The 13,116-nt window shown below is 36.6% G+C and overlaps 2 protein-coding genes and 1 long non-coding RNA gene across 3 annotated transcripts; 2 read left to right on the plus strand and 1 right to left on the minus strand.

Moving 5' to 3' along the window:
* Positions 1-2,367: 2,367 nt before the first annotated feature.
* On the plus strand, positions 2,368-3,467 carry LOC133868934 (uncharacterized). The gene is made up of 3 exons (XM_062305928.1): positions 2,368-2,660; positions 2,858-3,074; positions 3,303-3,467. The coding sequence occupies exons 1-3, from the start codon at positions 2,368-2,370 to the stop codon at positions 3,465-3,467; spliced, it is 675 nt and encodes a 224-aa protein (XP_062161912.1).
* Positions 3,468-4,584: 1,117 nt separating this feature from the next.
* LOC133868935 (glutamate receptor 2.9-like) lies at positions 4,585-6,750 on the minus strand. The gene is made up of 3 exons (XM_062305929.1): positions 6,429-6,750; positions 5,181-5,581; positions 4,585-5,088 (listed from the first exon to the last, which is right to left on the minus strand). The coding sequence occupies exons 1-3, from the start codon at positions 6,748-6,750 to the stop codon at positions 4,585-4,587; spliced, it is 1,227 nt and encodes a 408-aa protein (XP_062161913.1).
* Positions 6,751-8,426: 1,676 nt separating this feature from the next.
* Positions 8,427-12,092, plus strand: LOC133867777 (uncharacterized). The gene is made up of 3 exons (XR_009900175.1): positions 8,427-8,697; positions 10,719-10,818; positions 11,809-12,092. It is a non-coding gene; the product is annotated as an uncharacterized LOC133867777 (long non-coding RNA).
* Positions 12,093-13,116: the final 1,024 nt, after the last annotated feature.

Consider the following 13,116-nt stretch of genomic DNA (forward strand, 5'->3'; position numbering starts at 1 on the left):
GCCTCCAAAGTGTACTACTTGTGGGGCTTTTGGTCATGCTACCTATGCTTGCTCTAGGAAAGAACAAAAGGTGTGGGTTCCTAAGAAGCCTAGAAATGCCAACTCTAAGAAGAATAGTCCTGTTAAGAAGCATTATAAGCTGGCTTTTGACAAGACCATCAGAAAACCAGTGGGTGGATCTCAGGCTAGGACCAAAGTTGGGGGGCTTCGATTATCAAACTCTTTTGATAAACTGAGTAATAATGAGGATTTTGAGGTGGCAAAGCCTAGACCTCCAACTACGTTTCTTCAGGTTTTTGAGAAGGCTTTATCAAGCAAGGGGAAGGGGAAAAGGGGAGATAGCTTTGTTGTTGAAAGGGGTTTTTCACCTACCCGTGAGTTATGAAGCTCCTTTCTTGGAACATTAGGGGTCTAAACATGCCCCTAACGCAAAAGGAGATTAGGAAGATGATTCTTAGCCATAGAATCTCTATTCTGTGTGTTGTTGAAACTCGGGTTAAGTTGCATAATTTTCCTAAGGTTGCTTCTTCTATGCTGCCTGGTTAGGAAGTTATAAACAATTACTCTAAGCATTGTTTGGGTAGAATTTGGATTTGTTGGGATCCGGGTGGAGTTAGTCTCGAGGCTTTTGATGTTCATTCTCAAGTTATTACTTGTAGGGTGATATCAAAAGATTCGGGTGCTAATTGGATGCTCTTTGCTGTTTATGGAGCAACACATGGTACAGATAGAAGGAATTTGCTTAAAGAGTTAAGATTGATGAAGGATACTATGGGTAGACTACCTTGGCTGATCACAGGGAATTTTAATGTTATCAAATACCCGGGAGAAAAATGGGGCAAAGAGGGGTTTTCTTGTTATGAGAAGGAGTTTGTGGAGTGTATTCAGAACTTGGAGGTTGATGATATTGCTTATACGAGCTATTTTCATACTTGGACTAATAACCAATTTGGGCCTGATTTTGTTTCTAAGAAACTTGATAGGGTGTTGGCTAATGGTGATTAGTTGGCCTCTTTTGGGAACACTGCTGTGGAGTTTCTTGAGAGGGGGATTTCTGATCATTCTCCTGCCCTAGTGACTATTGCTAAGATGGTTAGTTATGGTCCAAAACCTTTCAAATATTTCAATTTCTGGTCTGAACATGAGAATTTTCTGCAATGGATTGAAGATGGTTGGAGGGTTGAGGTGGAAGGTTTTTCCATGTATCAGCTCTATACTAAACTCATATCTATTAAGGATGTTCTGAAGACTAAGAACCGTGTGATTTATGGAGGTTTGGGTCAAAAGGTAGTGGAGGCTAGGGTTAATCTAGCCACTGCTCAAGAAGAATTTCTTTCTTCCCGAGGTAATGCAGATTGTCAAAGGAAGGAGAAGGAATGCTTGCACTTACTGGTTTCTCTCACGGGTACAGAAGAGAATTTTCTTGAACAGAAATCTAGGGTGAATTGGCTTAATCTTGGGGATGAAAATAGTGTTTTTTTTCCAAAATTCTGTTAAGGTTAGGAATTCTTCCAACCTTATAAAGATGCTAAAGGATGAACATGGTACGTAATAGTATCATTGATATTCAGGAGATTAAAAGGATGGCTATCAGCTTTTATAAGAATCTGTTGGGTTGTTCTACTCATGATTTCTCCTCGGATAAGGCAGACAGGATGGCTGGGCTTATCAAGAAGAAGTTCTCTGCTGGTTGTATTGAAAGTATGGGTGCTCCTGTTTCTAGATCCGAAATTCAACAGGTTGTTTTTGCTATGAATCCTAGTAGGGCCCTGGGGCCTGATGGATTCTCTACAGGTTTTTTTCAGAAGGCTTGGGCTGTGGTTGGAGATGAATTCTGTGAGGCTATCTTGGAATTTTTTACTTATGGAAAGCTGTTGAAGGAAGCTAATTCTACAATACTGACTTTGATCCCCAAGAAGAAGAATGCATCCTCTATGAGTGATTATCGCCCAATTTCATGTTGTAATGTTGTGTATAAGTGCATAACAAAAATCCTAGCTAATAGGATGATTCAGGGGCTAAATGAGGTGATTAGCTCCAACCAAGGAGCCTTTATTCCTAAAAGAGGCATTGCTAAGAACATTCTCTTAGGCCAGGAGGTTGTGTGTGATTATCATAAGGAAAAAGGTGCTCCTAGATGTACTCTCAAGGTAGATTTGATGATGGCATATGACACTTTGGATTGAGGTTATATCCTGCATTGTCTAAAGTGTTTTGGAGCTCCTTCAAACTATAATTCTTGGATGAGCTTGCATCACTAGTCGAAGTTTTACTATTGCCTTGAATGGTACTTTGGAGAGTTTCTTTCGACGGAGGAAGGGGCTGAGACAAGGGGACCCTATATCCCCTAATCTTTTTGTTTTGGCAATGGAAGGGCTGTCTATACTGATGAAGGAAGTTGCTGGTTCTCCTTCTTTTGGGTTTCATCCAAAGTGTGCTGCTATTCAACTAACACATCTGTGTTTTGCAGATGATTTACTGGTTTTTTCTGCAGCTAAGGTCTCATCTGTCTCTTCTATTATTGAAGTCCATGCTGAATTCGAACTTCTTTCGGGATTGAAGGCTAATTCCTCCAAAAGTTCCATTTTCCTTGCTGGAGTTGATCATAATGTGAAGCAGGAAATTTTAAAGCTTCTGCATATGCCGGAGGGAAACTTCCTGTTAGATACCTTGGAGTACCTTTAATCACTAAGAGATTATCTTCTACTAATTGTGAGTTGTTGGTGAATAAAATTACAGCTAGAATTGATTCTTGGCTTGTTAAAAATCTTTCTTTTGCTGGACGGCTTCAATTACTATCCTCGGTTCTCTTTAGTATTCAAGTCTTCTGCGCTAAAGTTTTTATTTTGCCTAAGAGGATTATCCGATTGATTGAGCAGAAACTCAATCGGTTCCTTTGGAATGGCAAAGATTCTAAGGCACATGCTAAGGTGGCTTGGAGGAAGATTTGTGTTCCTAAACAAGAAGGGGGTCTTAGATTCAAGGATATTGAAGTTTGGAATAAGGCTTCCATGCTTAATCATATATGGAACTTATTCTCTAAAGTTGGTTCTTTGTGGGTTGCTTGGGCCAAGGTTAATAGGCTTAAAGGTAGAAGTTTTTGGAAGATTTCTATCCCTAACTCATGTTCTTGGAGCTGAAAGAAAATTTTAAAGCTTCAAGATTTAGCAAAAGACTTCATCCGGTTTCAAGTTGGAGATGGTTCTCGGGTGTTCATATGGCTAGATCATTGGCACCCTGCAGGATACCTCTTGGATAAGTTTGGCTATAGGATTGTTTATGATTCTGGTTTTCATTTATAGTCCAAGCTTGACGTGATTATCAAGAATGGAGAATGGTTTTGGCCTCATGCTTGTTCTGATGCTCTTGTGGAGGTTCAAAGCAGGCTTCTTGAGGTTGAGATTGTGGATGTTGATTTACCTGTGTGGAACTCTAGTAGTGGCCAGTATAGCTATGCGGAGACATGAGAAAAATTGAGAGAGGTTCACCTGGTTATTAATTGGTGGAAAATGGTTTGGTTTCCAATCTCTATACCTTGCCATTCCTTTATGCTTTGGCTTGTGTTCCGTGATGCTTTGGTAACCAAGAAGAGAATGTGTGGTTGGGGCTATGCTGGGGAAGTTTTGTGTCCTTTCTGCTATGGCTGTATAGAGAGCCGTGAACACCTTTTCTTTAAGTGTAGTTTTAGTCGTCAAATTTGGACTAAAATTATGGCTAAGTGCTCCATTTTGAATGCTCCTTTGGAGTGGGAGAATATTGAAGAATGGGGCTTACATGTGCTGCTTGGTAAAGGAATTCGGGCTTGTATGGGTAGATTGTGTTTTGGGGCCACGGTCTACAATTTATGTAAGCAAAGGAATGATCTTCTGCATAAAAATACTCCACATGCAGAAGAAGCTATCCTGGATTGTATAAGATGGGAAGTTCGAAAGAGAATCTTGGCCAAGGGGTGTCTCAAGAATATCAACAAAAATTTGTCAATTGTTCAGAGATGGAAGCTTTAGTTCTCTGAAGTAGGGGGTTGTGGAGTTGAGGATCTGATTGTTTAGCTGCTGCACTGATGCTGTTTCTGTCGTAGCGGTTTAGCTGATTTGTTGCTGTCCTTAATTAGCTTGTTGTTGTTTTTGGAGTGTATGTGTACTGAGTGCTTTGTGAGTTGTTTTGGTGCTCTGTTTTTCTGAGCAGTGTTGATAAGCATGGCCTGCTGCCTTGCTGTTTTGGTGGGGTAGCAGGGATGTTGAGTTGGTGTGTAAGCTAATTTTTTTGCCTTTGATAGTTGTATTCCTGTTGGGATTGTGTTCCAGTTTTTACTGGAGTGTTTTAGTGTTTGTTGATCAATGAAAGATTTTAATCATAAAAAAATAAAATAAATAAAGAACAAAAGAAAGAGAGAAGAGAGAGAGGAAGCTAGCACAAATGAGCTACATCATAGAGAACAATATTATAATAGTCTCTATAAATAGAGAACTTAGGAACAGTGAACAAAAAATCCTAATATAATTAAGGTAAGGTAGCTAGTAAACCTATTGAGGAAACTAAATGAATCAATAATGTTGAGAATTTAAAATATTCTAATTATAACACTTATGGTGAGGAGTTCATAGTACATATTTCGACTTCAGCTGTTGGGGAGGACGGTTCCAGAGTGTCAGAAATGCTTATGAATTCCCACCTCGAAGAACATTCATTTACATTGTCCTGCGTGTCTGGATTTATATCCGATGTGTCCGCTAAAGGAGGAGCTGTTCCTGTACTTTTGATACGAAAGTATCTTACTAGTGTAACGGCCTTCTTCCAAACACTTTCATCATCTGGGGTTACATTTCCTTCATATGCATGCTGATGTTTCCGACGATTTATTGGTGAGCAAAGTAGTGATAGTAGAAAACAAATGGTGGAAGTGGCAAAGGATATTTGATAGAGAACCCAAAAGCTTTGGAGGCTCAGGCTTTGAGTTGTGCTGGAAGTTGTGTTGGTTGGACACTCGTCCAGAGGAGTCAACCATTCATCTTCCAGTGCCTTTAGTTTACCGTTCTCCGATAGAGACAGAATGGCTTTAGAAAAATCCCTGGCCATTGGAGAGCCTTTCTGGAATATCAGCATCGAGAGAGAAAAGAATTTTCTTATTTTCTTTTGTAGTAGATTTCGAAAGGAAGAGAGAAAGGGGAGTTGCTACTCACAAAGCCCAATCCTCCAAATCTGGTGGTGGGTCTGGAGCCAATGTAGCCGTTGCAGTACTTATTGAGGAAAACTTTCTCGTATGGGAGTTCAAGGAAGGCAGCAGATATATTATTGGTTTCAAATTCCCCTGTGTAATTGTATTCGCTGGTGACGTTCAAGATGTTTTGTGGATTGAACCCAACATTGTTCAGGTATGTCCTTACAAATGAATCACCATCGCAGCCCACTGTCAAGTTATTCTTCTTTAGCCAGTCTACATCGCTTGTAATAACACTGGGGGGCAGCTGTGGAACAGTCAGCATTGAAGACAGACTAGCGGTGTAGCTTGATGTCAGGACCAACACGACAAAGAGCCATAGTACAATCACCAAACGACTGAGGTTGCTGTAGATTTTTTCCCCTGCAATATGAAACCACGTGCTATATATATATATGGGTGCATTCAAGTGGCAAGCAAAGCAATGTTACTCTCTCTCTCTCTCTCTCTCTCTCTCTCTCTCTCTCTCTCTCTGTGTATATATATATATATATATATATATAGCGAGAGTTATATAAGAACATAAAGTAAATTAGAACATCGATCCAGATAGAGAGACTCGTAGGTTTTGAGAGAAACATAAGAATATATAATTTTCTCTAGACGTACTAAAACTTGTATGCAATGGACTCTTTATAATGTCAAATCAGTAGTTTTAATGTTTGCTCACTACCAGAAAAGTATTTAACTGTTAATCTAATAGTCATTAAAATTTGACCATCATATATTAATAGGCACTTAATTTTCCGTTAGATTAAATTAGAACTAATGATTATTTAATTTTAACTGTTTGATCGTAATTGTTAGTAACGATCACTTAATCTCAACCGTTAGATTAAATCCAATTTAATCTTAATTAGAGTTAACTTTACTAAGGGTTATATAAATCCAATTGTTGGATCTACTTTATAAGCATCATATGATCTAGATCTCAAATCACCATATTGTATGATCAAGACCGTCCTAAAATTACAGTTCGCTCCGAGTTTCGATGCTTTATGCCAAGTGCGCCATTAAGGCACCTTACGGCCCATTGCCAATATTTTGCACTGTATTAGAGTTTACACACAAGTGCATATATCCAAACATTACTTATTTTAAAGCAATAACTTAGTAGGTGTTGGCCTTATAAATTTCAATTTTCCTCTCTTTATATATATGTGTGTGTATATATAAAATTTAAAAATTGTTTAAAAATTTCGATACTTACTATGAGCAAAGAAGAGAGATGAGAAGGTGAACCAAAGCACAGTGCTAATCTGGTTGTTCCAGGGGCCATTAAATTCTGGATTGCATGGACGCTCCAAGAACCAAACTACGAGCATTGTGTATATCAAGATGGCACCTGTCGCCACCCACATTCCCAATGTGAATGGCTTCATAAACATCCATGCTGACCCTTCCGGTTTTGCTGGAACGACAATCATCGACAAACCTGACTCCGCAAACGGCAAAGTAAAATCAACGTATTGCATTCGGTCAGCCAGTAAGGTAATGTCGCCAATGGCAGCATCATAAGACTTCCGATCCATTGTGTTTTTACCCACATGCATGACAAGCGAGCAGAAGATCTTAATCAGAAACAAACGAATTGTCAAAGAAAAAAAGACAGGCTATACTACTACTTGCACGTTTTAATTTTAGTCAAAGGTCGATTGATATATTGCTTTTCCACGGGGCCTCTTTGTTTCTAGCTAGTCTTAGTCTTAGTCTTGGATTACTGCTCTTACAAGACGCTTAATTCTCTCTCTCCCTCTAAATGGACCATGCAACTTCTTAATAAACACACAGAAAAGTGTGATATATATGCTTAATCATTAAGTAAAAACTGCTTATATATATAGAAACTTATGATTCCTGGAGTCCACAATTGATTTTTTTTTTCTTTGATATTCTTTATCATTTGGACCCTCGATTTTAAAAAATTCAAAACTTTTCGAAATAGTTTTCAAGTCACACAACACTTTGTAGAAAACTTTTCACACCTTCTTTTAAGAATATTTTGAAAAAAAAAAAAAGAGAATTCTTTTATTAGTTCACAAAATTAAAAATAAATAAAAAAAAATTTAGCCATACGACCGCCCCAACAAATTAGAAGTGGTTGCATTGGCACCACAATAGGATGAGGTGGCCGGTCACATAAGATTTCTAAGGTCTAAAAGGTCACAATTGTGGACAATTGGAGTTATTCCATTATGATGTTAGGAGTTGACAAGGTAAATGATAAAGGAAATTTATGAGAAACGATCAATTACATAAATTGAGGAAGGTTACTCTCCATAGTGATGCAATAATACGACCAATTTTTATTAAGGTTGCTTGAGGAATAAATTTCATGGATAAAGTTTTGAGGATAGTTTACCTCAATGACTAAGATTGAAATACTTAGGATAAGTTAAAGTATACAGTATAGAGGAATATGATTGATTCAACTTAAGTCGTATTTTGGATAATAAGATTTGAAGTAAGGAGGGGAGACTTAGTGAAATGACTTGGATTTGTGACGAATATATACATAGAAGAGACAAGTGATACTTGTAAGGTTTTGTATAGTAAAGTAATATAGGAGTTAAAGTGATTGAGAATTTTAGAGGACGATGTAAGCTCCTATGAATGAAGTATGGGTTAGCCAAGTATAAAGATTAGTTATGACCTTGAGGTTATGGATATAATGCTTAGGGCAAATTACTTTGAGGATAGTTGGGATAGTTTCATGTAAGCCTGCGGGATTAAAAGAGTTGTATGCAAATTTCGAGGACGAAATTTTATAAGGAGGGGATGATGTAAAGACCGAGAAAATAAATAAGAAATTCAGTAATTAATAAATTACATTTATTAAATAGATGGGACAAATAATTATATTCTAGGTAATAATATTTATGTTATTGAAAATAAAATAAGTCTTAGATGAAATAATAGAATTACAATAATAATAACGAGTCATAATGGAATAAATAATTAATTAAATGGGTAGTGAGTAATTAAATTAAATGTGATGTTGTGTACTAATTGTTAAAAGATAAAATTATTAGAAAGAAGGTCCTGAGGTAATTAATAAAAGTTGGTGTTTTAAAATAAAAATGGAGATTTCCCTTGCCACGTGTCAACACACGGTTGGCTAAGAAGAGATAACATTATCTCCTCCCAACCACCCATAATGGGACAAGTGTCCCACTAACTATCTCTTTCCCTTTTCTCTTTCTTTTCTCTCCCTTTCCTCTCTTGCATGTCAATTCTCTCCCTCTCCCTTTCATTCTTTTCCTTTCTTTCAACTCCTCTCTTCTCACCCACACGACCAGCCCTTCCCCTTCTTCTCTTCATCTCGCTTCATCACACACACGCACGCCCAAAAAGAAGAAAACACAGTGAGAACGAGTGAGAGATGCAATGATGGAGGGAGCTACTGAGATCGAATTCAAGTGGGAGATGAAATAAATGATGGGACAAAAGGAGAGTTCCGGCCTAGAGAGATTTTTGAGGTAAATCTCTAACCTTTTTATTATGATTTTCATAATACCCATGGAGTATAGAGCTAGATAATAGTGTAGATTGCTATGACTTTTGTTATATGCGAATTTAGGTTAATTTTGGGGAAAATACTGAATGGGCATTGGGAAATTTCTAGATTTTGTGATTTTTGGGTGTTTTGATTTCTTTTTGTTGGAATCGATTGGGTATTGCGCTTGAATGGTGGATTTATAATGTTGTTAAAGTTTTGGTTGAGTTCCATGGTGGTTGGATTGATTGGTTAATAAAGGTTTGATTTTGAGTTGTTAGCCGAATTGTGCATGTCTTTTGGGATTTTGGTTTTGTGATTCCATATTGGTATTTGATGATTCTAAAATAGGTTTTGGATTTGTATTTTAGAATTGTTGATTGGGTGCTGGAAATTCTGGATTTAGTTGATGTTTGGTGGAAATTGTAGTTGATTGGGTTAGTTAAATTGGGGGAAATTCATGGGATGCTTTGGAGTAAATTTTAGTAGGTTAATAATGGGGTTTTGTGAGTTGATTGGCTTGGTTTTGTGGGCTGGTGGTTGCTGTTTTGTGGGTCACGGCAGTATTGATGTATGGTGCTTTGGTTCTTTGATTCTTATTGAGTGTTTGAGTTTGCTTGGATTGGTTGGGTTCTTGAGCGTTAGGTGGATTGTGGAAATGCTAGGAGTGTTTGGAAGGGTGGTTCTCGGGCTGATTCTTGTATTAGGAGTGCTCCAATTAAGGAAACTGGTTAGGTTAGTTTGTTGGAGTTGTTTTGATAAGCTGAGACTCGTATGAGCTAAATGACTATATGTGGATGGATATTTTGGTGTGATTGATGATGTTGGTTGAAATTATGGATTGAGTTCTTGATGGAATAAGGTTTGATTAATTTCTCTATCATGGTTATTTGTATTAAAATGATGGATTGTTGGTGTTTTAATGTTTGAATTTTTAAAGGATCTAGTTAGTCTCTTTGTTGTGGCCGTGTGAGTTGAAATGCTAGTTGATGAGTGTGTTCTTAGTTTTGATTGTAATGTTTTATGGGTATTTTTCCTAGCTAGGCCGAATGGGTGATATGGATTGTTAATAGTTGAGCGATTTTTTTTAAGAAGATTGTTTAGGGAGATTATGTTAATGGAAACTGGAGGCATTTTGTAGGGCATTTTTACTTGGCTATAGTTGGTGGAAAATTCTGTTTTGGTATGCTTTGGGTTGGATGGTTTCTTAGTGTGGGAAGCCAATGAGGAGTTGATGTTTGATGTTAAACGTTAATGTGATATCTTTCGGTGTAAATAGCAAAGATGATGGAAATAGGAAATGAAATATTATGTAGGTATAGTTATGTGGTTTTGAGTGCTAGTCGGGTATTTGGTTATGTTCATGAGCTTAGATTGGGTTGGATTTTAGAAAAGGCATGAGGAAGAATTAATGTATACGAGTATTAGAACAATATGATGAATGGGCAAGTGTTAAATGTTAAGCCTTATGAGTTAATGGTCAGAACATTTACCAAACTCGAAATAAATTAAGGAAATGAGTAAATAGTGTAGGTGAAATGGGTATAATAAATAAATGGAATACATAAGGATCATATAGCGTTGGAGTCATAGCCTATATACAAGGAATCACTAAGCGGCATCTTTATACGTATTTGGATTAGGTTTTAGATTGGTGAGCATTTTATACGTGTATATACACACACATGTATATACATGTACATATACAAGTATGTAAGTTAGATGTATATTACTAACCTAGTAGATAAATAAAATGTTATAAAATGGGGGTTAGCAATGATAATGTAATGCAACAACAATTGATAACCTAATAAAATAATAAACTCACCTTAGTGTTAATAAACATGACATAATAAGAACCTAAACCTAAGCGTTAATTTAATAATAGTCAAGATACTTGGCTAGACTTAGAAGTGGGTAATGCGACGCGTGAGCACGCGGGTAGCTTATGTGTCATTAGGTCTAGAGTTCAATAGCATAGTCTAACGTCATGAATGTTTACAGGCTTGTGTCATTATTGGAGATTTTAATTGGTTCTCCAATGTTGTGTCCAAGTGACGAGAACCCAGTGGGATGTTCGAGTCCAGAGTCCAATGCAGCCCAGGTGAGTATTCTACTCACTGAGAAAAGATATTTTTGTGTATTTTATAGAAATGCGAATGATATACGATTTTCTTATTGAACCAACGATATGTTAACATGTATGTTTTGGATGTTTTAAGTAGTTTCAATTATGTTGAAATATCAATGATGTTACGAAATGATGCATGAATGAAATGTTTTGAATCGATTTGAAGTATCTGAAAGTGTGTTGCAGTTGGGATTTAATTATGCAAAGAAGAATGATGAAATTTCATGTTGATTGGTTCATGGTATTTGAAGAAAGCATGATTTGCAAAGAATAGGAATATAGAGTTAGAAAGCATGATTTGCAAAGAATAGGAGTATAGAGTTTGAATTGTAAAGCATAAAGCATGAACACATAATAATGGAAGAGAGCGTAAGGCTCATAATAACGAAGAGAGCGTAAGGCTCATAATAATCGAAGAGAGCGTAAGGCTCATAATAACGAAGAGAGCGTAAGTCTCATAATAATCGAAGAGAGCGTAAGGCTCATAATAACGAAGAGAGCGTAAGGCTCACAATGAATAAGAAGACTATCATGAGCATGCATAGCATTGTTTAAATTGTGTGATGTTTTCATGATAATTATATTGTAGTTTTGCTAGACGTGTTAGTATGCATAAGAGTCTTGATAGAAAAAGAACTTATGTATATTGGTATCGGATGGTTGCATGATTTAAATGCCATTGTTTTCTATAATGAATCTCCTACGAATAATATTAGCTGCCTAGTATGTTAAAATGCTTTCTATTTGTCAGTGAATGCTGTATCAGCTATGGGGATTTTCAAAACAGAAGTTTATAAAATTGGTAGTTGTTATAGTGTACGCATGACTAAAAAGGAAAAGTTGGTTTTTTGCGAAAACTCAGTGAATAGTATACCTCTGAGGTCTTAGTGTATTTATTTACGCTAAGACGGTGGACTCATAATTCCACCTATACGGATGTGACAAACCCCTACAACCGTATAGATGTAGTTTCTTTGGCTGCAGGTATTCTGGTCGTAGCTGATGATGTTGTAGAAGGATACTTTGGATATTATGACTGAAGCACGCCGCAACGGTCGTAATGGGTGGACCACAGGTTGTCCACTTGTTTATAGGTTTAGTTTATGGCTTGTGACGTTTGTGTCACTTGTTCTTGTAAAGCCATTTCCGTTATGTAATTATATTGAGAAAAGACTTAAACAGATAGATGTAATATGGCTCTTTGTTTATGATTATTTGTAATAGAAGTTATGTTATGATTTCCGCTATTTAGGTTTATGTTTTCCGTTGCATAGATGAATTGATGTTATACTCTGATATACCAGGTTCATATTATGGGAAATGTACCATATGTTGGCTTTGCGACATATCGTCGTGCCACTGTGAAGATCCGTTTATATTTTAAAGGACTAATATTTATGTAAATGTTTTGTAAAAAAAAAAAAAAAAAACGGGTCGTCACAAAACATGTTTATCACATATATATCACTATTTAAATAAAGTTATAATTTTCAATAAAGTTAAGTTAATCATATTCCTCTTCTTTCAAAGTATAACACAATATAGTTACGTACTTTCCACAGCTGAAAACCTCATAATAAGGCCCTATACAATGTTGATGGAATACCACCTTCGAGTAGAGTCTCCTTTGGTGGTTGCGCCATGGGGCGGAACCAAGATTTTTGGTAAGGAAGACAAACTTATATAAATAAGTAACTAATAATGATAGTTTTTATCTATGTGTGTGTTTGTGAGTGTTTATGTAAAATAAAAAATGTAAAAGCCTTAAATTTAATTTCATATTAAATTGTAAGTCACGATATCACAAACACACATGCAATGGTATAAATTACTAGTAAAATAAACTAAGCACATGCAATAGCAGGCTTGTGATTGACGACGAGCAAACACCAATTAGAAATCAGTAGTTAAGCAATCCTTCAGATGTCAATTAAAGGACCATCATATTCCATGAACAAAACTCAAGTTCTATTGGCATGTGAAATCGGTATTAACAGCACAATTAACCAATTACAAGGAATGAAAATACTAAAGACCCCAAATTTGAATATGTTTTTCAAAAAAAAAGGTTTGATGGATGGGTTTTTGTATATAGAATTATCACATTCAGCTTCAAAGATATAAATAAAAGATATTCAATGACATATGACTGGGCAAAGAAAAAAGGAAAAGAGAGAGAAGGAGATCTTGAAATAATGGTGGAGGCGAGTCGACCTCTATCTGCTACTGCAGCCGTCTAAAGTGACCACCTCAAAACCCACCCTCTCGCTT

The sequence above is a fragment of the Alnus glutinosa genome, chromosome 5 (genome assembly GCF_958979055.1).
Source record: "Alnus glutinosa chromosome 5, dhAlnGlut1.1, whole genome shotgun sequence".
Taxonomy (NCBI): Eukaryota; Viridiplantae; Streptophyta; class Magnoliopsida; order Fagales; family Betulaceae; genus Alnus; species Alnus glutinosa.

Excerpts from the sequence above, each read along its gene's own strand:
- LOC133868934 (XM_062305928.1), top strand. The coding sequence starts at position 2,368 with ATGGAAGGGCTGTCTATACTGATGAAGGAAGTTGCTGGTTCTCCTTCT. Across the intron at positions 2,661-2,857 it reads ATGCCGGAGGGAAACTTCCT|GATTATCCGATTGATTGAGC; the intron begins GTTAGATACCTT and ends TTTGCCTAAGAG. Across the intron at positions 3,075-3,302 it reads TGTGGGTTGCTTGGGCCAAG|TCCAAGCTTGACGTGATTAT; the intron begins GTTAATAGGCTT and ends TTTCATTTATAG.
- LOC133868935 (XM_062305929.1), bottom strand. The coding sequence starts at position 6,750 with ATGGATCGGAAGTCTTATGATGCTGCCATTGGCGACATTACCTTACTG. Across the intron at positions 5,582-6,428 it reads ATCTCTCTTCTTTGCTCATA|GGGAAAAAATCTACAGCAAC; the intron begins GTAAGTATCGAA and ends TTCATATTGCAG. Across the intron at positions 5,089-5,180 it reads GATTTGGAGGATTGGGCTTT|AAAGGCTCTCCAATGGCCAG; the intron begins GTGAGTAGCAAC and ends CTGATATTCCAG.